Source organism: Anoplophora glabripennis, unplaced genomic scaffold (genome assembly GCF_000390285.2).
Source record: "Anoplophora glabripennis isolate ALB-LARVAE unplaced genomic scaffold, Agla_2.0 scaffold389, whole genome shotgun sequence".
In the NCBI taxonomy this organism is placed as follows: Eukaryota; Metazoa; Arthropoda; class Insecta; order Coleoptera; family Cerambycidae; genus Anoplophora; species Anoplophora glabripennis.
The window spans coordinates 319,773-341,653 of record NW_019416466.1 but is presented as its reverse complement, the minus strand read 5'-3'; the positions used below and the strand labels follow the sequence as shown (position 1 = coordinate 341,653).

General features: G+C 36.0%; 3 protein-coding genes across 3 annotated transcripts in view; 2 read left to right on the top strand and 1 right to left on the bottom strand.

Moving 5' to 3' along the window:
* Positions 1–1,213: 1,213 nt before the first annotated feature.
* On the top strand, positions 1,214–3,470 carry LOC108911953 (carboxypeptidase Q-like). Its single transcript, XM_018717044.2, has 5 exons — positions 1,214–1,558; positions 1,930–2,326; positions 2,377–2,624; positions 2,781–2,963; positions 3,075–3,470. Exons 1-5 carry the CDS (start codon positions 1,236–1,238, stop codon positions 3,403–3,405), a joined length of 1,482 nt encoding a protein of 493 aa, XP_018572560.1. The 5' UTR covers positions 1,214–1,235; the 3' UTR covers positions 3,406–3,470.
* Positions 3,471–3,895: 425 nt separating this feature from the next.
* Positions 3,896–12,052, top strand: LOC108911948 (carboxypeptidase Q). The gene is made up of 6 exons (XM_018717036.1): positions 3,896–4,009; positions 6,710–7,242; positions 10,620–11,016; positions 11,071–11,318; positions 11,370–11,552; positions 11,609–12,052. The coding sequence occupies exons 2-6, from the start codon at positions 6,872–6,874 to the stop codon at positions 11,946–11,948; spliced, it is 1,539 nt and encodes a 512-aa protein (XP_018572552.1). The 5' UTR covers positions 3,896–4,009; positions 6,710–6,871; the 3' UTR covers positions 11,949–12,052.
* Positions 12,053–17,102: 5,050 nt separating this feature from the next.
* Positions 17,103–21,881, bottom strand: part of LOC108911958 (protein unc-80 homolog) — a 33,969-nt gene continuing 29,190 nt past the window's right edge. Inside the window, exons 41-57 of the mRNA XM_018717048.1 lie at positions 21,668–21,863; positions 21,392–21,610; positions 21,160–21,305; positions 20,781–21,108; positions 20,523–20,726; positions 20,354–20,470; positions 20,168–20,302; positions 19,804–19,927; positions 19,538–19,750; positions 19,301–19,485; positions 19,096–19,252; positions 18,857–19,042; positions 18,691–18,804; positions 18,085–18,213; positions 17,824–17,978; positions 17,500–17,774; positions 17,103–17,370 (exon numbers count right to left, since the gene is read on the bottom strand). Of these exons, the coding sequence (XP_018572564.1) occupies positions 17,103–17,370; positions 17,500–17,774; positions 17,824–17,978; positions 18,085–18,213; positions 18,691–18,804; positions 18,857–19,042; positions 19,096–19,252; positions 19,301–19,485; positions 19,538–19,750; positions 19,804–19,927; positions 20,168–20,302; positions 20,354–20,470; positions 20,523–20,726; positions 20,781–21,108; positions 21,160–21,305; positions 21,392–21,610; positions 21,668–21,863 (3,151 nt within the window). The remainder of the gene's footprint in view (positions 17,371–17,499; positions 17,775–17,823; positions 17,979–18,084; positions 18,214–18,690; positions 18,805–18,856; positions 19,043–19,095; positions 19,253–19,300; positions 19,486–19,537; positions 19,751–19,803; positions 19,928–20,167; positions 20,303–20,353; positions 20,471–20,522; positions 20,727–20,780; positions 21,109–21,159; positions 21,306–21,391; positions 21,611–21,667; positions 21,864–21,881) is intronic.

Here is a 21,881-nt window from a genome sequence, read left to right as displayed (position 1 = left end):
CGAGACGCTTATTGCAGGAATTGTTAAAACTGGACAAAACAATTTGTACGTTTCCGAAAATACTATTTTAAATTCCTTGTATAACATTTCTATCGTTTTTTTGAACTTCTAAATTACGAAATTGTTCGTCTCTGTACTTACTAAGTTCGTATTTCAACTTATCTATTTCAAAAATGTGTGAATACATTTGTAATATACATTCAAACGATTTTTCGAGAAATTTGTTTACATATTCGGGAAATTTTGAGAAATCTATTAAAGCAAAAAAATTTGGATCATGTAAATTCCCAAAACTAGTAGGTACTTAATTAAGGGAAAATATATTTCGAAAATATTTCTAATTCGTCGCAACTTTTGCCCCGTTTACTTGGTAATCCAGTAATTCCAGTAATTCTAAGGAAACAGAATTAAAAAAAAATGTTTAGTACATGTCTTAATATCATTGTTTTGTAATTGCAGATGGACCCTAAACCTTTGGTGCAGAAATTTTTTTCTTTCGATAAAAATAAAAACGACAAGGGGAAAATGTTATCAGGACATTTAAAAATTGCATTTTGAAATGTTGTATTAAATCATTACTACATTTATAAGAATGTTTTCATTTTCACCTTGGATTGTTTGATCTACTTTTCCGCTGGCTTTATCAAACAAGCGATAATAGTCCAGACATGCGAAATCCTTTTGTTTTACGGATTATAAGGTTTTATTGGGTTAAAGTACTTAAACTGTATAATTCCCGAATTAAGGCATGCGACAGCAATTATCCAATTTATCTAAAGAACGACTGCTTAAAAAAACTGTATTTTGAATATTACCTCATCATCACACTACGCAGAAATTATTTTAGGCTACAAAAATAAAAGAAAAAATTTAACCCAAAATTGCCTTAAAAAAAAAAAGATGTAAAAAACTGACATACTGGACTGGAAATGCTTTTTAAAGAGACTTTTATGGAACTTGTAGGAACAAATATCTGTCCATCAATCGAGGTGTTGTTGTTGATGACCTAATTGTAAGACATTTTCTATATATTTCAATAGTATTTTTCGAGAATTTCTAGTCCCTCGTTTTTCCGTAAAAGTGTAAAATAAGTCGAAAACGCCGTTAAAACCAAGCCAGTTCCCCTTAAGCGTTACACCTCCATCTGATAATCCCTTTATCCCCCCACAATAAAACACATTTTTTATTGATAGAGACACTCGAATCACAACCGTCCAAACCGCTGAGTCGGTACCATGTCCGCCATAAAGCTTGTCTTAGTCTTCTTATTGTGGGGGACAATCAGCAGAGCTGACGACTGCAACCTATCCCAAGCGGAAATCGAAGAAATCCAGTCCTACCAAGATGTAGTCAACCAAATTATCGAGGCCACTACCAATGGCCAGTTTAAGGGCGAAACGTTCGAAGAGCTGGCCGTCTTCGTGGACAAATTCGGGGCGAGGTTGTCCGGGACGCAAGCCTTGGAAGATTCCATTGATTACTTGTTGGAAAGGATGAATAGTACCTTTGATATTGAGAACGTCCACGGGGAAGACGTCCAGGTGCCCCACTGGGAAAGGTAAGCGATGCGATTTCTAAAGTATTTCAAAAATCGTCCCTTCACAAATAATTAGAGACATATTTATGGCTATCTCAGGAGTACCACAGGAGTCTAATCTCAGCCCATTTCTATTTTTGCTCTTTGTGAACGATTTTTAAGAGCTAGCCACGTTCTTTGTACCGATGATTTAAAAATATTCAGTTTACAACAATTTACAGTTAATTAAATTAGTAGAATGGTGTGATGCCAATAATTTGTAACGAAAATATTTCTAAATGTAAGGGAGCTTCTGCTCATATTTCATTACACAATAAACGACAAACCATTTACATACATGGATGTATTTATATTTCATCTGTTGGTCAAATAAACAAATAACTAACTTCCAGAATATCAGAGTGGGCCGAGATGGTAGAACCCATATCCGCCAAGATCCCACTCCTGGCCCTGGGCGGCTCCGTGTCCACCCCCGAAGATGGCATAGAAGCTGAAGTGGTCGTCGTCAGTTCTGCCGAAGACATCCACAACAACTACCACGACGCCGTGGACGGCAAGATCGTAGTCATCAACTACGACTACCACTCCTACGGCGTTTCGGTGAGCCACCGCTACGACGCCCCGGTGGCGGCGGCCAATCACGGCGCCGTCGCCGTCCTGATAAGGTCCGTTACCGATTTCTCCATGGATTCCCCTCATACCGGCCAGACCACCTACGAGGATGGGGTCACGAAAATACCCGCGGCTGCTATAACCGTCGAGCACGCTAACATGCTACAGAGGAGACAGGTACAAATCGAAAACGTATTTTTTAACTCCCTGATTGCGTACTATTTCAGGAAAGAGGTGAAAACGTCACGATACGAATAAATATACAAACTCAAACTCTAGCAGACGCTACATCAAGAAACACGGTTGGAGAAATTGTGGGATCTGAGAAACCCAACAAGGTGGTGATCGTATCGGGACATTTGGACAGCTGGGACGTTGGAGTTGGTGCTTTAGATGATGGAGGTGGTGCGTTTATTTCTTGGTACGCACTGGCTGTCTTGAAATCTTTGGGACTGAGAGCCAGAAGGACGGTTAGGTAAGGAAGATCAATTTTGGAACTCAATTTTCTTCGACAAACCACAAGAAGATCTAAACAGAATCTAACCTAATAAAGCTTCAGGCGTGAACCACAATAAAATACGTGATGGAGAGCTAGTAGATGGGAATCTAACCCAGCAATTTTCTTTTATAGATCTGTTCTATGGACAGCGGAGGAAAACGGAATGGCAGGTGTCAAAGCGTACGATGAGCTGCACAAAGACGATTTAGGTGATTTCATTTTCGTAATGGAATCAGACGATGGTACCTTTACTCCTCTAGGTCTTAGATTCATAGCTAACACTAAAGGAACCTGCATTTTAACGGAAATATTGAAGTAAGAAATGTACCGTTACGTATGAAGAAAATTTATAACTCACGAAAAGATTATATACCTTTAGATTAACAGTTTTATTGTAAAGAATAATCAATTATCTTCTCTTTGCAGGCTTCTGGAACCCATTAACGCCACCCAAGCGGTAAGATCTACAAGCGGTGTTGGTTCCGACATAACGATATGGAAGGACGTCCTACCGACAGGGAGTTTGTACAACCAGAACGACAACTACTTCTGGTACCACCACACCAAGGCAGATACCATGGAAGCCTTAGATCCAGACGCGCTAGACAGGGCGACCGCATTATGGGCGTCAGTGGCGTACATAGTAGCCGACTTGAATGAAGACTTTCCCAGAGCCTTAACCGACAGCGGATTCTACGCAAGCGCCAACGTTTTTTATGTCGTATTTTTAAGTTTGTTTGGCGTTTGGTTCTATTAATATAGGTATATTATTGTACATAGAAGACAAAGTTAAATAAAATATGTTTACAATTTTTTATTTCATTTACTTTTTGTTTACGCCCCGTATAATCATCCGCACCTTTTAACTACTCCATTGTGTAACCATATATGTACTAAAAACATTGCGATTTCAATTATCTCCAACAGACTTGTTATTTGATATCTGTTTGGTATTCCATCAAATATTTTTTGGAAATAACACGTTCTCTCACACAAACAAACCGCAAACACGACCAATAATCCCTTCTAGAAACAAAAAACGAACAAACGCATTGACCACGGCAAACTCACGTTATTTTTCTTTGCGAGCAAATGTCGTGTAATTTGATTTGACCGCAATGGTGACGTCACGACGGTACGGTCGATATGCGCGACTACCAACACCAACAAACCATTTAAATGAGAGAGACTCGAAGCAGAAAGAGAAGAAGGTAATAAAGGTTCATTTGTTCATTATACAATTGTTACGTAACCGTGCACGAGTACTGTGATGTGCCGCGATGTGATTTCGGCAAATGTATAACCTACTTAAGAAATCGCGTAGTTTTGGTTATGAATAGGTAGATCTGTTTACATCGAAAGTAAGCATTATTTGTTTAGAAAGTAGTAATAAAACGAGGATTAAATCACTAACAATCGTAATAGCTATAAAAATTAGACGATATATCACTATTACTTTTATTACTATACAGGGTATATTAAATGTCAACAGTGTGATTGCTTTTTTAGTGCATTTTAAGTTGATAAGTGTCTTTATTAGTCCATAAAATCATCTGAATATGATTTTGATTAATCCACATTTAACGTATACTATTTATTAAACTGCTGCGATATTGTTCTCATCAGATTCTATGTAATATTCGTATATTAGAAGTAAATAATTGCAACTTTTTTATTATTTGGTCAGTAAATTTTTGTATGTCTTATTTCTTATTTTCTAAACAAACAATTTAAAATGTCCGCAATAATACAGCATGAGGTGAGCTATGCAAATTAAAAATACCAAGGTATTTTTCAATTTAAGAACATGTGAACTTGAAAACTTATACAGAGTGATTCACAAATGGTGACCAAAAATGAAATCTCGTATTCTTTGGTGAATTTTAAAATAAAAAATACAGGGTATCTTAATCTTTAATTACTTAAAAATATTTTTAATTTTTTTAAGTAATTTAAAAACTAGTAAGTGAAATAATTTGAAATCAGACACATGTAAACATTGTTCAAAATTTGGCAGCTTTTTTCGAAAAACATAAGAGAGTAGTAGTTTGTAGAAAATTGAAAGACGAATCCGAAAACATACATATATGGTAGGCGTATGGTAGTTACCGTAAAGCAGTAGCGTGCTATTTTATTTAGAAAAATATGCCACCGATAGGTACCATGTATCTGCGCAACTGGAGATGTAAATTTTAGGAAAAGCCCTCAGATTTTGGACAATGTTTACATAAATACAATGACCAATTTAAAATTATTCCACTTACTAGTTTTTAAATTATTTAAAAAAATTTAAAATGTTTTTTTAAGTATGTATCTTTTTAACGAAGCGCCCTAGATAAAAACTTTACAGGAAAAACTCTCTTTAAAATTCACCAAAGAATAAGAGGTTTCATTTTTGGTCACCATTTTTGAATCACCTTGTATATAAAAGTTTAAAATGGTACCTACTTAATCAAGCGAAAGCTAGAAAGAGATTTTAACAGTTACAAATGATTTTTTAATCTTTTGAACTAGAAAATGTAAAATTAAAGCAGTATTTTTTAAAACTGTGTATGGCACAAGGAAATTGACGAGGAAATTGATAAAAATTATGTGCGCGTTTTTCATATTTTGCCATGTTTTGTGTTGTCTAATAATTTTTTTATTTATCAAAATTTTTTGTCTGTCTTAAAGAGGTTTTTAACGTAAAATCCAGTGACGTACGCGATATTTTTCTATAATTTACGATTATTCAATCACAGCCTACTAGAGAATAACCTTATGTTTTTTTAATATTATTTAATAGATTTTTTGATTTTTAATGGATGTAAAATTTCAAAAGCAAATAAATGTATTACATATTTCAGCAAAAAATGCTACAAAAAATATTTTTTAAAACATTACTCTTTTAAAGATTACACATTATTTGAAAGGAAATTTTAGGTTCTTTTCAAAAACATAAATATGTTTCATTTGAAAAATTATTTTAACTTTCTTATTAGGAAATACGAAGTTGTAGAAAAATATCGTGTACGCCACTGCGTACAAATCGACCATTTTACAAAAAATCACAGTGTTTAACAAATAAAAATTCGACCAAACGACCAAAAATTGTACATTAAAAAAACATATTTCGCATTTCTAGACATGTCTAAATGCCCAGCAAATTAATTCTACAAAGTACAACAAATATTTTTAATTTTTTAAATAATTTAAAAGTGAGTAAGTGAAATAATTTGAAATTGGACACATCTATTTATGTACACATTGTCCAAAATATGAGGGCTTTTTAAAAAAAAATTGTACATTAAAAAACTTATTTCGCATTTCTAGACATGTCTAAATGCCTAGCAAATTAATTCTAGGATTAATTTATTTTATCTTAGAATGTTTCCCCTAAAATATTAACTTATATTTATGATTTGACAGAAATCTTTTATCTAAACGAAGATCCAATTTCGCGCAATTAAATTAAATTAATCCCAATACAATGTCTGCATTTCTGGTGATAGTACTAACGAGATAAATCCAACCATAAATAATAATATTGCAGATTAACACAAATTTATCCGAGTAATAGAGATAAAAGGGGATTATTTCAATTTTATATATCCGTGAGCCCGTGAATGAATTGATTTAAGCCTTAAAAAAAATATATGTGACGTTTATTTGACATATGTAATTGTTGGGCGCTTAAGTATGATTTTTAAAATATGTATAATTGATTGAAGGTAATCCACAATCAATTAATGATGGAAGACCTACATTTTATATGAAATATTGTTCATTTTTGTTCTTTATAAAGATATGTAAAACACATGACTAAACAGTCATTTACTAAACATGTTTTACCGAAAATTTTCACCACCTTTAACATACACGTTTTAGTTTTTCTTAATAAAGTGTAAACAAATTTTCCCTCTGATTTTTTTCGAAATATGTATGTAAAGCCATTCTTGGCATTTAAAAAATTGTAAATTTGACAGATATAGAGCACGAGGGCATTGTGCATGTCATCCGACATCTTTTTAGCAAAAACTCTGTTAATATCAACGTTTCCAAAAGTAGATTTTCATTTCCAGGCCGTGTAATTCCTACAAAACCGCATCCTCTTAAGACCCGCGCGATAAACCCCAAGATTCCCGTCTGATAACAAAATCTCGCGCAGAGGTTATCGAGACCAATAAAACACAACACTAAGTCATTCCAAATCCGAAATCCGAGCGACACGTCCAACGCCAGGCATGAAGATCGACCACCTCCTCCCGCTGCTGCTGTGCGTCGCGACGGTGGCCACCGACGTGTCCAACAACGAGGTGGACGACGACGTCGACAGGACCGACGCCCGGGACGACGCCTGCGACCTGTCGGCGGAGCTGATCGCTGAAATCGCAGCCTACCAAACGACGGCGAACACCATCATCAACTCGCTGACCAACGGGAAGTTCAAGGGAGGCACCTACAAGGAGCTGACGGACTTCGTCGATAAGTTCGGGCCGAGGCTATCGGGAACGCAGAACCTGGAGGATTCGATAGACTACATGCTGGATCTCCTCAACCAGTACGAACTGGAGAACGTCCACGGGGAAGAGCTCCAGGTGCCCCACTGGGAAAGGTACGTGTGCAAGTCTTTATTTTCAGACGGAAAATCGTTTCAAGAAGCAATAAGTAAATGTAGTTTTGTATGCAGGGCATTTAGCCATTCAAGGTGGGTGGTACTTTTAAAAAAAAAAAAAGAGATCGAAGCCTTCTTAGTGCTTCGAAGTTTTTCAAAAAATTTGACATTTTTGCTGCTTAGAAAATGTCAATTAAATTTCAAAATTCGTCAAAAGTATTATTATTATCAGTAGGCGATATACACGTAGATACACATTGAAATATAAATTACCATTTTCTAAAATAAAACTGATCAGGTGTTACGAGATACAATTGACGTTTCCTGAAATACATACATATGACTAAATTTGAAATTAATGATTTTCAAGTTAACCTTGTTGAAATAAAAGTAACTAAATTGTGTAGTTTTAATAAAATATATCATGTAGGTACTCGACTAAAAATTTAGATACAGAAATCAGCTTAGTCATGATGAAACTGTCATTGAAACAATATAAAAAAATCTAACACAATCTCAAAAATATGATGTTTACATGAAGATTTCCTAGATTTCTTCAATATTTAGCAAACATCCCTATCATGAATATGAGTATATTAAATATATGTGCGTAATTTAATAATCTAAATACCTAATACTGTAATTTTTTAATAATGAATGTACCCTTGTAAATTTTACTGTGTCTAAAGCTATTAAAATATTTTTTATTTTTGTATGCATTCAGAAATATGACACGTTTTCTTCAATTTCACTCATTTTTGAACTGTTTTCATACATACAGTAAGTATACCTTTGCTAAACTAAATTCATTATACAGTTTATCTTTGACTATAGGTACTAATTATATTTAATTAATAATAGATAAGAAAACAAGGAAAGTATTTTCTGCAAAGTAAAATTAATTAGATTATAGGTAGGTATCTGTGAAGAATAACTCGCTTTGTAATATACTACATATATTTTAACATTATTACTTTTTTATATAACTGGATATTTCCGACACAATGAAAAGAAATAATCCCTTCTTGAAAATACCCTAATTAAATAAACAAAAATAAATAAATAAACGCCACAAATTAGACAGTAATATTATTATTGTTATACTACTGACGATGTATATTTATCGGAACGACTGCACTACCAAAACCACAAAGCGTAGTAGGTCACAGCAGCACACTCAGTTCATCGAGGAATATGAAAGAATACAGTAAAAACTGCCTTTCAGTTTTTGTGAGAAATTTCTAGAGAAATATGAAATTATACATGTCCCTATTATATTACACACTTCCATTTTTAGTAGATGATTTTGCCGTCTTATTTATACCAAGATTTATACCTTAATTTTTTAAAAGCTAATATACCTTTAACCACAGGAATAATCTAATATAACCTTTTTTTAAGTTTCTTGCTAACAATGAACAGTATTTTGAGTGCCTATCGAGACTAGATTGGCTAATCGGCGATTAGATTGTGAATAAAGATGTGGCACAAGTTACTGAGAATTCACAGTCTAATCCCTTGATTATTAACCAAACCTTTTAACCGGTGCTCAAACTCAAAACCTATTAGGCCCTTATGTCATGTTATAACGAACAGAAACAACAAATTAATGGTAATTACTAGTAATACAACTTACCTTTTTAATATATCAGCGACAAAGGTACTACAGATTAGTTCCAAAAGTTTGTTTACCTTCTCGCACCGTAACATCGTTCCTAGGTCCATCACCGCTTGTATAACACTTAAACACCACTTGCAAACACACAGTTTTTTACAATTTCCGTATATTTTCAATATTTAACACGATAAAAGTTGTTTTTCGATCGAGAGAGAGTAGAGAGACGCGTGCACACCACCATTTTGAAAATAGACGACAACCGGCAACTGTTGTTGCGATGCTGCGTGACGTAGTGTCGACTAGATCCGATCAACCGATTCATTCGTACCAAACGTGGAGTATGTTCAAAATTTTAAATGTTTCAGAAATTCGTTAAAAGGTGGCCATATTCCCGGCCGAGAAATAGTGAAATTTCTGGCGTTTTTAGGTACTGAAATCTTTAAAAGTAAAACGTGTAGAACAAAAGTAAGCTCAAAAATGAAATCCTTGACGTTTTGTTTATTCATTGTTACCATTTAAATTTACTCAAATAAAATAATAAGTAAAAAAAAAGCGTTTCTAAAACATGCGTTTGCTGTTATTCTAACCGCACATTTTAAGAATTATTTTCACGTACTTATAAATAAAAGTGAACAATTTTATATGTAGGACTAAGCAAGTAAATGTTATAAGAATATTTACATGTAGAGTTATATATAAAAAAGTTAGTATTTTCCTAAATTTCAGTACCTAAAACCTTGATGGTTTGATCGTTTTTTGCACCTGTTTATTCGTTTTACTGCGGCGTCTTTGAAAATACCCAGATGGCATGACATAACATTCCTATTATTTGATAAGCTTTAGATTATTCAGTTATTAAATGTTTGAAATTATTTGTCTTTGCGGAAAACACTATTTAAAGAATATGGGGCCCTTAAGAACATCCGTTTGAGACACGTAACAATTTGAATATAATTAAATAATATATATAATAAGTGAATAATTTTAATTTTCGAGTGAATCCAAAGAAGTAGGTGATAATATGCAAAGATGTACTACTTTCCAAAGAAGTGGTAATAAGGGGAAATAAAAATTGTGATAAAATGTCATAAATTAATGTGTACAATGATAGAAAATAATATTGTAGGTGTTTGGCAGTAATTTTTATAATAAATTTGTGGCTTCGGAGGTGTTTATGTGCCCATTTTTTATTGCCACGTTATCGTTATGGGAAAATGAAAAATTTTAACACTGTGAAAATCTATTATTGTATTATTGCTTATTAAATCAATAAATAAATATTGATTTATAGGCCACGTAATCTATATTAAACAATATATATATAGCAATAATATATTTTCTATTGATTATTATTAGCTTTAGGTTATCACAATAGGTAGTATTTTTTTCTATATTCTTCCTCATAGATTCAATAATTTTTTCTCTTTCAAAAAGTGCTTTTTTCAATGTTTTTTCTTTTGATGAGAATAGTAATACATCCAGATGCGATTTTGCAAAATTGAAACAAATCACAACCATCTAGGAAGAACAAGTAAACTTGATTATTGCTCAGTTATCATAATAATAATTATTGAGGTCAAGTTTTTAATGACATGATGATACTCAATATGAATGGAAACTGATAATCCCAGTCTTTAAAAAATGTAAATAGACATGTTAGATATAATGTTGTTTATTTTATTTGATAATGATGTTATATTAAATTATAATATCTCCTAAAAAAATTGGAAAATTACAAAACGTGATAATCCACTTTCAGAGGAAACGAATCGGCACAAATGGTCTCCCCCAGGGAAGCCGAGATCGCGGTTCTAGCTCTGGGCAACTCCGTAGGCACCCCGGAAGAAGGCATCGAGGCCGAGGTACTCGTAGTACGCTCGTTCGAGGAACTAGACCAAGCCAACTTCTCCGAGGCCGCTAACGGGAAGATAGTCGTCTTTAATAACGACTTCGTCAGCTACGGGGTATCGGTCCAATACAGAAGCCAGGGTGCCAGGAGGGCCGCCATCCACGGTGCCGTAGCTGCACTCGTCAGGTCGGTGGCCCCCTTCTCGTTGTACACCCTACACACCGGAACTCAGTCCTATGGTACGGGTACGCAGATACCCTCTCTTTCTATCACCATAGAAGATGCCAAGATGTTCCAGAGGTATCAGGTAAGTCGTCGAAGTCAACAGATAGTTGTGTCTGAAATGTGAATGTATACTTAGGATAGGGGAGAAAAAATTGTTTTGCGACTCAAATCCGAAGCCCAGACCTTCAACGATTCAACCTCGAGAAACACGGTGGCCGAAGTGGAAGGATCCGATGAACCAGAGAAGGTAGTGCTGGTGTCGGGCCATTTGGACAGTTGGGATGTAGGAGTTGGCGCCATGGACGACGGTGGTGGTGCATTCATCTCTTGGTACGCTTTGGCTGTTCTAAAATCGCTCGGAATCAGAGCAAAGAGGACCTTAAGGTAGGGTTACAGAATTAATGTGCTTGTACTTAGAACTCTTTTTTTTTTCAGAGCAGTGTTATGGACGTCAGAGGAACTTGGTTTGGTTGGCGCCTATGCTTACGACAGAGACCATGCTGATGAACTAGACAACATCACTTTCGTCATGGAGTCGGACGAAGGGACATTTACTCCTTTGGGACTGGAGTACAATGCTGGTACAAGAGGTGGTTGCATTATACAAGAGATAATGAAGTGAGTAAATTTATTACAAAACTTCGACGTCATACAGAAGTATTTTCTTTTTTCAGACTTTTAGCCCCTATCAATGCAACTCAAACAGAGTACAGTAGCAGTGGCGTCGGCTCGGACATTTCTATTTGGGCCAACATCATACCAGGTGGTAGTCTTTTAAACGCAAACGATAGGTATTTCTGGTACCACCACACGGAAGCTGACACCATGGACGTTATGGACCCGGACAACCTCGACAAGGCAACGGCTCTGTTTGCTGTGGTGTCCTACGTTATCGCCGACCTCAGCGAGGAATTCCCTAGGGACTTTGACACTTTGACAGCTAACGCTGCAAAGTCTGCGTTAATCCAAAAGCTACAGGAAGGGGTAGCCAGTAATAAAATGAGGAAATTGTAGTACTTACATGAGTTCGTAAGACAAGTAAATTAAGTTAGACTAAGTATTATTTTACATGTTGTACATAAGGGACAGTAAATAAAAAAAAGTTCTAGTTTCTGTAAGGTTTATATTTTATTTATAATTTTTACTACTAACAATTATTTTACAGACATGGTACTAATAGTTTGGTATTTTTAAAATGTTACAATAAAAGAACAATGGTAAATACCTATCAATGGTTCTGCCTTCATAGTTTTTTATCTCAGTCTTGTAATACCCTTTTCCTTAAAAATAATTAAAAAACGAAGAATTTATAATCTAGCTAAAAGTTTGTCTGCATACCTTCTGCGATTTCATTGCAGATACAAAAAATTAAGTGTACGACGAAATACTTATACATATGAAGCATTTTACGCTTGTTGTTATATTTAATATACATAGTGGCCAGATGAAATCGAAACAGAGCCATTTTCAGGAACTGCGTCAAGATTGTAGAAAAACGCTCAGACCCGTCGATTTTAGATTAAAGGGGACATTCTTTGCTGGTATTTTGACTCCGCCACTTTCACCCCCAAGCAAGGGTAAGCATCACCTCAAAATATTTAAATGGCATTGGGGGTTGAGTAATATTTCTTTTGAAAGCTCTTGCAATTCTCTTTACAACAGACTTTAAATTTTATAATTCCGCCTAATACTTATTAAGAATTTTGATTTTAAAGTTGAAACTTTGTACAAACAATTAGTAACGGTAAAAATGTCAATCATTCGAGTCAAATACGCCAATGGTATAAATTTAGTATTTCTTGCGTTACATTGGTTTTTGGCGATTTGTTATCACTTTCGTAAAGAAAAACACAATTGTAAAGAACAGAAATGAATGCTATATACACACAATGAACGTAAAACTAGTGGATTCCAAATTATTTTCTAATATTATTTGAAAGCGTTGGTCGGTAGTTTATTTAATTGTGTTTTTGAAAATTAAACAATATGGTTTATTTCATTGCGGAAAGGGTAGATATCATTTCGCTTTACTTTATGAACAATGTGCGAATAGAACAGCTCAGCTATTTAATGAACAACATTAAGATCGACAAGTCAGGAGGAAGTATGTTCTAGAGTAAAAAAAAATTCAAGAAACAGGGAACGTAGCTAATAAAAAACGGGAAATTGAAAAACCTAGTTAATGAAGCTAGTGAAATTGCAGTTTTGGGACAAGTTCATCTTGATCCTACATTAAGTACGAGGCAGCTGACATCTGTGTCTGGGATCAATCGAACTAGCATACAAACCATTCTGAAGAAGAATAAATTCCATCCATACAAAATACATTTACTCCAGGAACTTCATGAGGATGATTATGACCGCCGTTTGCAATTGCGAAATAATGGACGAGAGGGCAGGGAACGATCCACAGTTCCTTTTTAACATCTGTTTTTCTGATGAATGCAGTTTTTTCTTGAACGGGACGGTTAATCGTCACAATTGCCGCTATTGGTTCGATTCAAACCCAAGAGTTTTTCACGAGGTGCATACACAGCAACCGGAAAAATTAAATGTATGGGCTGGAATTTTCGGTGACCGGCTGGTGGGTCCTTTTTTCTACTTGGTAATTTGACTGGCCAAATGTATTTGTAATTACTGGAAGACGCTATTGACCCTGCCTTGACTGATATTATTGAAAATGTTCCAGAGTATGATGAAGAACATTTGATTTTTCAACAGGACGGTGCTCCTCCGCATTATGCGTTAATTGTCGGTCAGTAATTGGACCAACGTTTTCTACGGAATTGGATTGGGAAAAGAGGCAGCATTGAGTGGCCTCCACGATCACCGGATTTATCGCCCCTGGATTTCTTTTTGCGGGAATAACCTAAAAAGTAAAATCTATAAAACACAGCCAGCGTCGCTGGAAAATTTGCGTCAAAGAATCGTCGACAAATGCCGTCGAGTCAGTCCGGAAATGCTTCGGAATGTGCGCGACCGTTTCAAACAAAATCTTTATTCTTGTATGGAAGCGGGTGGTCATCAGTTTGAATATTTAATCAACTAAGTAGTAAGTAAGCAACTAGACATAATTTAAATTTTAAAATGTACATTGCGGAATTATAAAATTTAAAGTCTGTTGTAAAGAGAACTGTAAGAGCTTTCAAAAGAAATATTACTCAACCCTCAACGCCATTTAAATATTTTGGGGTGATGCTTACCCTTGCTTGGGGGGTGAAAGTGGCGGAGTCAAAAATACCAGCAAAGAATGTCCCCCTTTAATCTAAAATCGACGGGTCTGAGCGTTTTTCTACAATCTTGACGCAGTTCCTGAAAATGGCTCTGTTTCGTTTTCATTTGGCCACCCTGTATTTTCTACATGAATACTTTGATTAAATTTTATCAGATATTTATTATGTTACTAAAGTTACCAACCAATTATACAAGTGGCTGTAATTGAAGATGTCGATTATAGGAAGTTATTCACTAAGAAATGACAAACATTTGCCTTTTTTTTTTCAAATAAAAAAATATAAGTATAAACGATCAGTTCTATTGAATTTATACTGAAGTAGGAAATTTACGAGTGGCGGCTGTTGCGGGGGCACTCTGGGGTGGAGCCCCCACCTAGACATTTTCATAGCAAAAAAAATAATTTAAATTTAGTTTACAATGTTATCTGGATCACTTGCAAAATTCGTTTGGAAAACTCTGGACTCCGCGTAGCTAGCTCCTACGCTGTAAAGTGCACAGACAATATAGCGTATCGCTAGCTATTTTGTCTGTGGTAAAGTGTTTACAGCGGTGGTCATGGTTACCGTCGCACTGTGAAAGACAGAATGTGAGTAGCACGTATTTACTATGTTTAGTTCGACCGTAACCAAATAATAGCTATTCACGGCTTTTTTTCTTGTTAAACGTAATTTGTTCAGGTGTGGTGCAAAATTTTACTTACTTACGTATTGCTTCTTGAGTGTTTTTTAAAAGATTGTAAAAATTTATATTGATTGTAAAGACAGACTAACAGTAATGCTGTCTATCTATTGAAAAATCAATGGTGCGAGAAATATCAAACATTAATGGAAAAGTAATTGAAAAGTTTATTTCGGAGAAATGCTGAAGAATGGACTTTCACTATAAAAAATAACGTTGAACACATTTTCTTTATATTTCTATAGTACTAAAATAAAACTGACCAATTATATTTAATTTTTTTTTTTTTTTTAATATTTTGTACCTAAATTTTTCCGCCCTCCCTGGTATGGAAGTTAAGAGTCGTCACTGAAATTTCCTAACGTTTATACTCGTGTATTAGATGTAGGTACACATACCAATACCAATTGATGTCAAAAAGTGGTAAATGTAAACCAGGCTTCAGAGAAACATATAATTCAATGTTTCTCATATATGAAAGTTGGGGTCACAAATATTTAATTCTCTTAATATAATACTTAGACTTGCTAAATACATACATATACTTATTAAGGTACTGAATAGAGGATTTCAAAAGGAACTGTGACTATGACAAAGATATTTTATTACATGAATCGTTCAAATGGTCATTTTAGATGAGAAAATCGCGAAGTGCTATCAAATTAGAGGATGGAAATTGGAAATAGGGGTGAAAATGCACCCCTTTCAGTTTTTTAATTGTAGCTCAAAAACGAAGCAAAATTTCGCTATAGTTCGTAGGAAAAATTGTTTAGAGAATTGAATTTCCCATCGAAATAGCTTATTTAAAAAAATTAGAAGAAAAATTTTATGCAAAAAAATCGTTATAAACAATTTGAGAAAAGCAAAAAATTCGATTTTTTGATAATCGTTAATAAATAATTTTAAAGAAAGCAAAAAATTAATTTTTTTATTTTTTTTGTACTTTTTAATGAAATCATTTAGTAAAAACTTGAGAATTTAAGTACAATAAAGTTTATTAATAATGTATATACAGTGTGTCCACGGATAGTGTTGACAAGAGAAGCTCTTTTATTTTTGACTTTATCGAAAAATTTCACTCTTTATAAACAGTTCTGCCTCTCGATAAAATGAGACTGTCATACAAACATCTTACATTAGATATACAGGGTGCTCATAAATTAAAAAAAAAACACGAGAATACTCAAGAGAGAAGTACCATTACCTATTTATTATTCTACACAACACTTTTATGAAACAAATTTGTTTATAACCTCAAATAGTGTCCTAATACAAATTTTAATTCTGACCTTTACTCTATATGTATATAGGTTTTTTCATCTAAAATGACCCTTTGCAATAAAATTACTTGAACGTCAAAGTTCCTTTTAACCTTGTTTTATTTTTATATATTCAATAGCCTATATACCTAGTTACATATATTCGTCAAATATTACGGTATTAAGATACTTTTATGTACTTTATTAGGTCAATGAAGACCTAGTAGGTGCACTGTCCATATCATAAAACTGGTTTTGTTGTATTATATGACATCCAGTCATCGGTAGTCAAATTATTTCCATTTTTAACAAAGAAAATGCAAAAGACTGGGACGGATCAAGATAGTTCATCAAACCGCTAGACTAGCGCTGCTTGTAAATTGTGGATAATGAGCTTCTATCGACAATGTCCGTTACCGGGATATTGGCAATCCAAGTTAATGTTTATCGTATACCAAAGTTTATAGAAAAGAGTTGAATAAATAACGTAATTATGTTTGTTATTGTTGAACAGCGTCTGAGAATTTCGAGTGTCCTGAGATGCTATTCAAACCGTTATATAAAATGATAAAATGTAAATATATATTTGAAAAAACCGCCATTGACAGTTTTCGGCTTACCGTCACCGATGGCGCCCTTGTTGCCCTTGATGCCAACTGTTTATTAAGGATAGTTTAATTATCTCTCTTATCTATGGTTTAGTTTTTAGTTTATGCTTTCTGTAAGTTGTGTAACTTGTCTTAGTGGGTTAGTCGTAATTCAAACTTGAAGTGTTATTTGTTATTTTTCAATGTAACCAACACTTTAAAAAGCTGAGAACAAATATGGATCGGGTATATTTCCATAACCATAAATCATAAAAGAAATACACCTAACCTGAATGTTGTCAGATGTCAGAAGTTTTGTTGCAAAATAACGTAATTTCTCAGCTTTCTCAATAAACGCGACAATCTATTCACGCCCTTCCTTGTCCAATTTGAACATTGGCCCTTTATTAAATGAGCGTAGTCTCATCTTGCTCAAAAACCATCAGCAGAGAATGCTGAGAGGACGACTTCTCGTTATGACCGAGCAACGCTGTTTTCTCCCCATTTTCATTCAAAGAACAATCCGGAGAAGAGTTGTCCATGTGCAGGTAATTGTTAGCCGTGGTGGCGCTGCTAGTCGAGGGCAAACTATGAATATCCGGTGAAGCTAGTGGGGGAAACGCCTTCGGAGACGTCTCCAGGGACTCCTTCAGGTGCATCACAGGGTAGGACTCTCTGAAAACCAAATCTATACTGGGTTTAAACTTTGATTCGGAGATGCAATGGGGTTATGGCTGCATCAAGACACCTTAAGTCTTAAACGTTTTAAAATTTAATGTAAGTGCGTAATATAAAAGTGGTAACCTGTAACCAGACGTGCTGGATGTTTGAGAAATCACTGAATCTTCATCCCATGAACCCTCAGCTACTTTGCCCCTAGTAGCTATCCTTAGCCTGTGAGAGTTCGATAGTGGTTCCAGCTTCTGTTCCTGCTTGACTGGTCCGCACGCTACTGGAGAATCAGCTGGTTGTTGAATGGTAGGTTGTGAAATGGTAACTGGTGTCAGGGGAGGCGAACCAAAGTCTGGATGTTGAGGACTAGGTGTTGCCAACTCAGACTCCAACTTTGTATGCGACACCTAAGGTAGTTGTCAGCAAAAGTAATGCAAAGCAAGACAGTTTATTTACCTCGACACGATTGTTGTTCTTCCTGCTTCTCCTCAAACGAAAGGTCTTCCGACTCTGCGGTTTGATGCGTTGTAGCCTCGACTTGTTCGGGTAAATTTCCCCAGAGCTGTCATCCGCTGGACTCGCTGGACTTAGTGGTGTAGTGGAAGTTTCTCCTAAAGGCATACGATTAGAAGTAACAAGGACGAACATCCATGGAAATAACTGCATCCGACATCGACATAAACTGATCTAGTTAAAGCAAATGACGAGAGAAATTACCTGAGGAATGTCTAAACTCTACGGAAGAAACAAAGCGTAGTTTATGGGCCTTGTGAAAGACGAGGGATTCAGATTTAGGCAGAGGCACGCCGTGATCATCACTGACCGAAGATCTTTGTGAAGACCGATCTGAAACATTTACATGCAAGCGACACCCTAACAACAGATAACATTAATCCATCCCGAGAGAACTGACAAAATGGAAGTGTTTCCGACATTCAGAACAGGTTAGGTAAGTCAACACCTTACTAAATGCTTCAATTCTACAGGAAACCATTCCATTTACTTAAATCTAACACAATTGGTCTAGGATCTATATGTTGGTAAATAAAACTTATTCGTGCATTATTTTGTGTATATACATCTCCTTTAGAAGTTGTGCAAACATTTTATAAAAGTGAAGCAGGAAATTATAATTCAAGAAATACAAACACTGAAATGTACTTTTTTCAAAAGTATTTCCTCTAGTTCATAATTTCAGCCTCACGAACAGATACTACACAATAAATGTCATTCTAAATTGTTTGAACATCAATAAAGTACTATGTAACACCAACGTAAAATATATACTAGTTAAAAAACGACGTGGAACTGAATATGGCGTACCAGGTGCGTTACAAGGGGTGGAACTTCCATTTGCATTTGTGTCATGACCTTCGCTGGTACTGATGTTGGTGACTTGGTTAGGAGTCGAAACGTGGCTGGTGCTTGTCGATGATTCTAAAAGTTGAGTCTGTAAATTATTATTATTACATTCCACAAGTTTGTCTACCTTTTATTTGCGAATGAAGCTGCTCGTGAGGCGCAGGCGCAGACTTAGTACCGTGGTGCCCTTCTCCCGTAAACAACCCTATCAAAGAATGTCTTTGATGCCTGGTTGGAGCAGCAGGTACTTCCGTTGTCATCTGACACGTGGGAGTCGATTCCTGTTTCTTTGGTTCACTGGAAGATTCCGTTGCTGAAACAGATACTCCGTTATTAATAATTTAAAAATCTAAAGAGCATTTTTACATTCATCCAATTCTTCCTTCAGCACCTTCATTTCATGCGCCAGCTCCATAAGCAGCGCTCCACGACTTTTTGGTAGCGGCAAACCGATGCTTCTCATTTTGTTGCGAATTTTTGTGTGCATGTTCCTTTCAAAATCCGATATAGGAGGTTGGGCCAGCTAAAAATATCAATTGTTGTTACCGAATCATGTTAATCATAGCATTACCTTTTGGAATATGAAAGGTTGCATTAAAATGTAAAGGGTGGTTCTGTGTGTCACAACAAAGTCTAGGAAGTCCCACAAGAATGTAGCTGCTTCATTTCTCTTACCAAGCTCCCTCATTGTTCTACCAATGCGGGACCACTCGTTCATAAGCTCACCCTCGAAGCATATAGCCATGATTTTCAACGCTGAAATCATCGCATTTTGAGCTTTACTTTGTATTCAAAATCTGTAACCTACCTAGAAACGATACTTGGTACAAAGAAGTGTTTATCTTCGCGGAAGTTTTAGTGTCCCTAGTTCCGGTGAAAGTTAAACTTCCAGTTCTTATTTCTGCGGTTGGTTTGACGTTTGTACCCGAAGGTCCCATGGTCTTCGTATTAGGAGGGCTCATAGCGTGGAGCACCAAGGTTAGAGCAAAGCTTATGTCGCTGTGCTTCATCTGAGCCACATCTGCAAACAAATAAATGAAAAAATACACACCTCTGAAGTTCAAATGTTTACACCTTTCCTTCCAGAGCCTACCCTTAGGCACAGAGGCATGATCAGGTTCATTATCATGCTTTCCGTCTTGTCTTGGGTTGGGAACATGGAACTACCCCCACACACCTGCTCCAAGGTGCAAGTATCCTGGTTGAAAAATAAAAGAAAGTCCGGAACATTGAACGGACCCTGTTGGTAATAACCAGCGTCAATTTGGCGCAAAATATCTTAGATCTAACACCAAAGCTATGCCTAAGGATGATTCTAAACGTCAATTCAGTTACTGCGTAGCGAATGATGACATCGAAAGCGAAAGCTGGCGAAAGCTGCCATGTTTGTATGTCATTTTGCACCACATTGAATTCGTATGACGGGAAAACTACGTACTGTGGTGTTCTGGATCTGCAAAGCGATGAGCCTCACTACCATCGAGCAGAAATGGGGTGGGGGTGCTTGGCTCATTAAAGCTGCTGTAGCTCCTGAAACTCCCTCTGTAGCACAGGAATCACTGACGATGAGGCTCTAGGAAATCAACAATTAGCTTTAGAAGTTATTTTTAATACGTGTCTTTACCTGACAAGTGTTAATGAGTGCCTTTATATGTGACCAGTGTATGATGTAAGGATATTTGACCATCGTGTCGTATATCCCCTTCAGTAACCCTGCTGCGGCATCCCAATCGGTGTTTCTCTAAAAAAGAAAGCACAGAAATTTAGAAAAATGTAACGGATAATGTATTTACTCGTATTGAAGGCTTCTTCGATATCTTTTGGAAAACTTTGTCCAATCTTCTTAGAATTGTGACTAAAGCAGGTCTCATCGCATCATTCGCCCAGTCTGTTGAAGGCAAAATGTAACTCATATAGTGTTGCAACCCGCGACACCCCATGGATTCTGGATCGTACGGTGACACCTTCAGTAAAGTGTGTGCTATATCTGCCAATCTCTGAAAAACATTAGTGATATAAGAGCGGAACGCTCGAAAATATTCCACACTTACCACATGTGATTTGATGTCCAATAGCTCGACCACTTTTCCATCGTGGTTATTCTTCTTGTTGAGTTCCTGGAGTCTATTTGTAGCTCTACACATAAACTCGCCAACTAACGACAACAAAACGTCTCTAGGTCTCCTATACTCTGCCCTAAGTACCTCGGAGTCTTCTACGTCGTGTTCGTACATGCTCTTTGCGCGGGAATGTTCACTCATGAATTTTGAATGGGAATCGTCTTCGAAGTCGAAGCCGGGCGAGTAAGGACCTCGGCTGTAATTCCTTTGACTGGATCCCTTGTGCTCGGGACTAGAGCGATAAGGGCCGTTGTAGCTTCTGAAAAGTTCAGTTTTAAAGAGTTTGTTAAACTCTGCCAATTCCACTTACTTTGTCAGTGCTTCACAATTGTTAACCAGTGTTTTAATAGCAACGGCTAGTTGGTGTATAATCTCTTTTTCTGTTTTACCTTCCTTGTTGTAAGTCGGCAATTGAATTTGTTTGACGTAGCAAGGTAAAATTGCTTCCAGTATTATCTGAAATTTAAATTATGTTACTGGATCAACACTATTCATCAAATAGATAATTCAAATATCAAAACCACGAGCTTCTGGTAACCCACCAACATTTGGTATCCTCTGACGCTCTCCGAAGAATAAGACACAACCATTACACACATGGATATGCAATCGAGTATGGTCACCATCTCGTTTTCGTCGTGGTAGCAGAAATCGATTGCTTTCAAGGGTTTCTCCTCTTTCACTAGTTCTGCTATGTTCAGAGGATCCGGAGAAGGTGTTTCCAGGCTTAGTAATAGATTGAAGAGACAACTGGATTGAATCTAAAATAAATTTCGTGATACAAACTTCGGGAACCAAGAAACTATAGTTTTATTAACCTTGTGGGCATCTCCGTAGGTGCCTTCTTCGTCGGTATCTAACATGGCGGAGACAGATCCAAACATTTGAAGAATGAATGGTTTCCTGTTCATCAAATAGAACTGTTTAACAGCGTACTCCACAGTCGTCGTTATAAGTTTGTTGGTTTGATGATTGGAGTAGATTTTCAACAAAGTAGGCATGATGAGTAAATAGCTGAAAGTACAAGGAGAA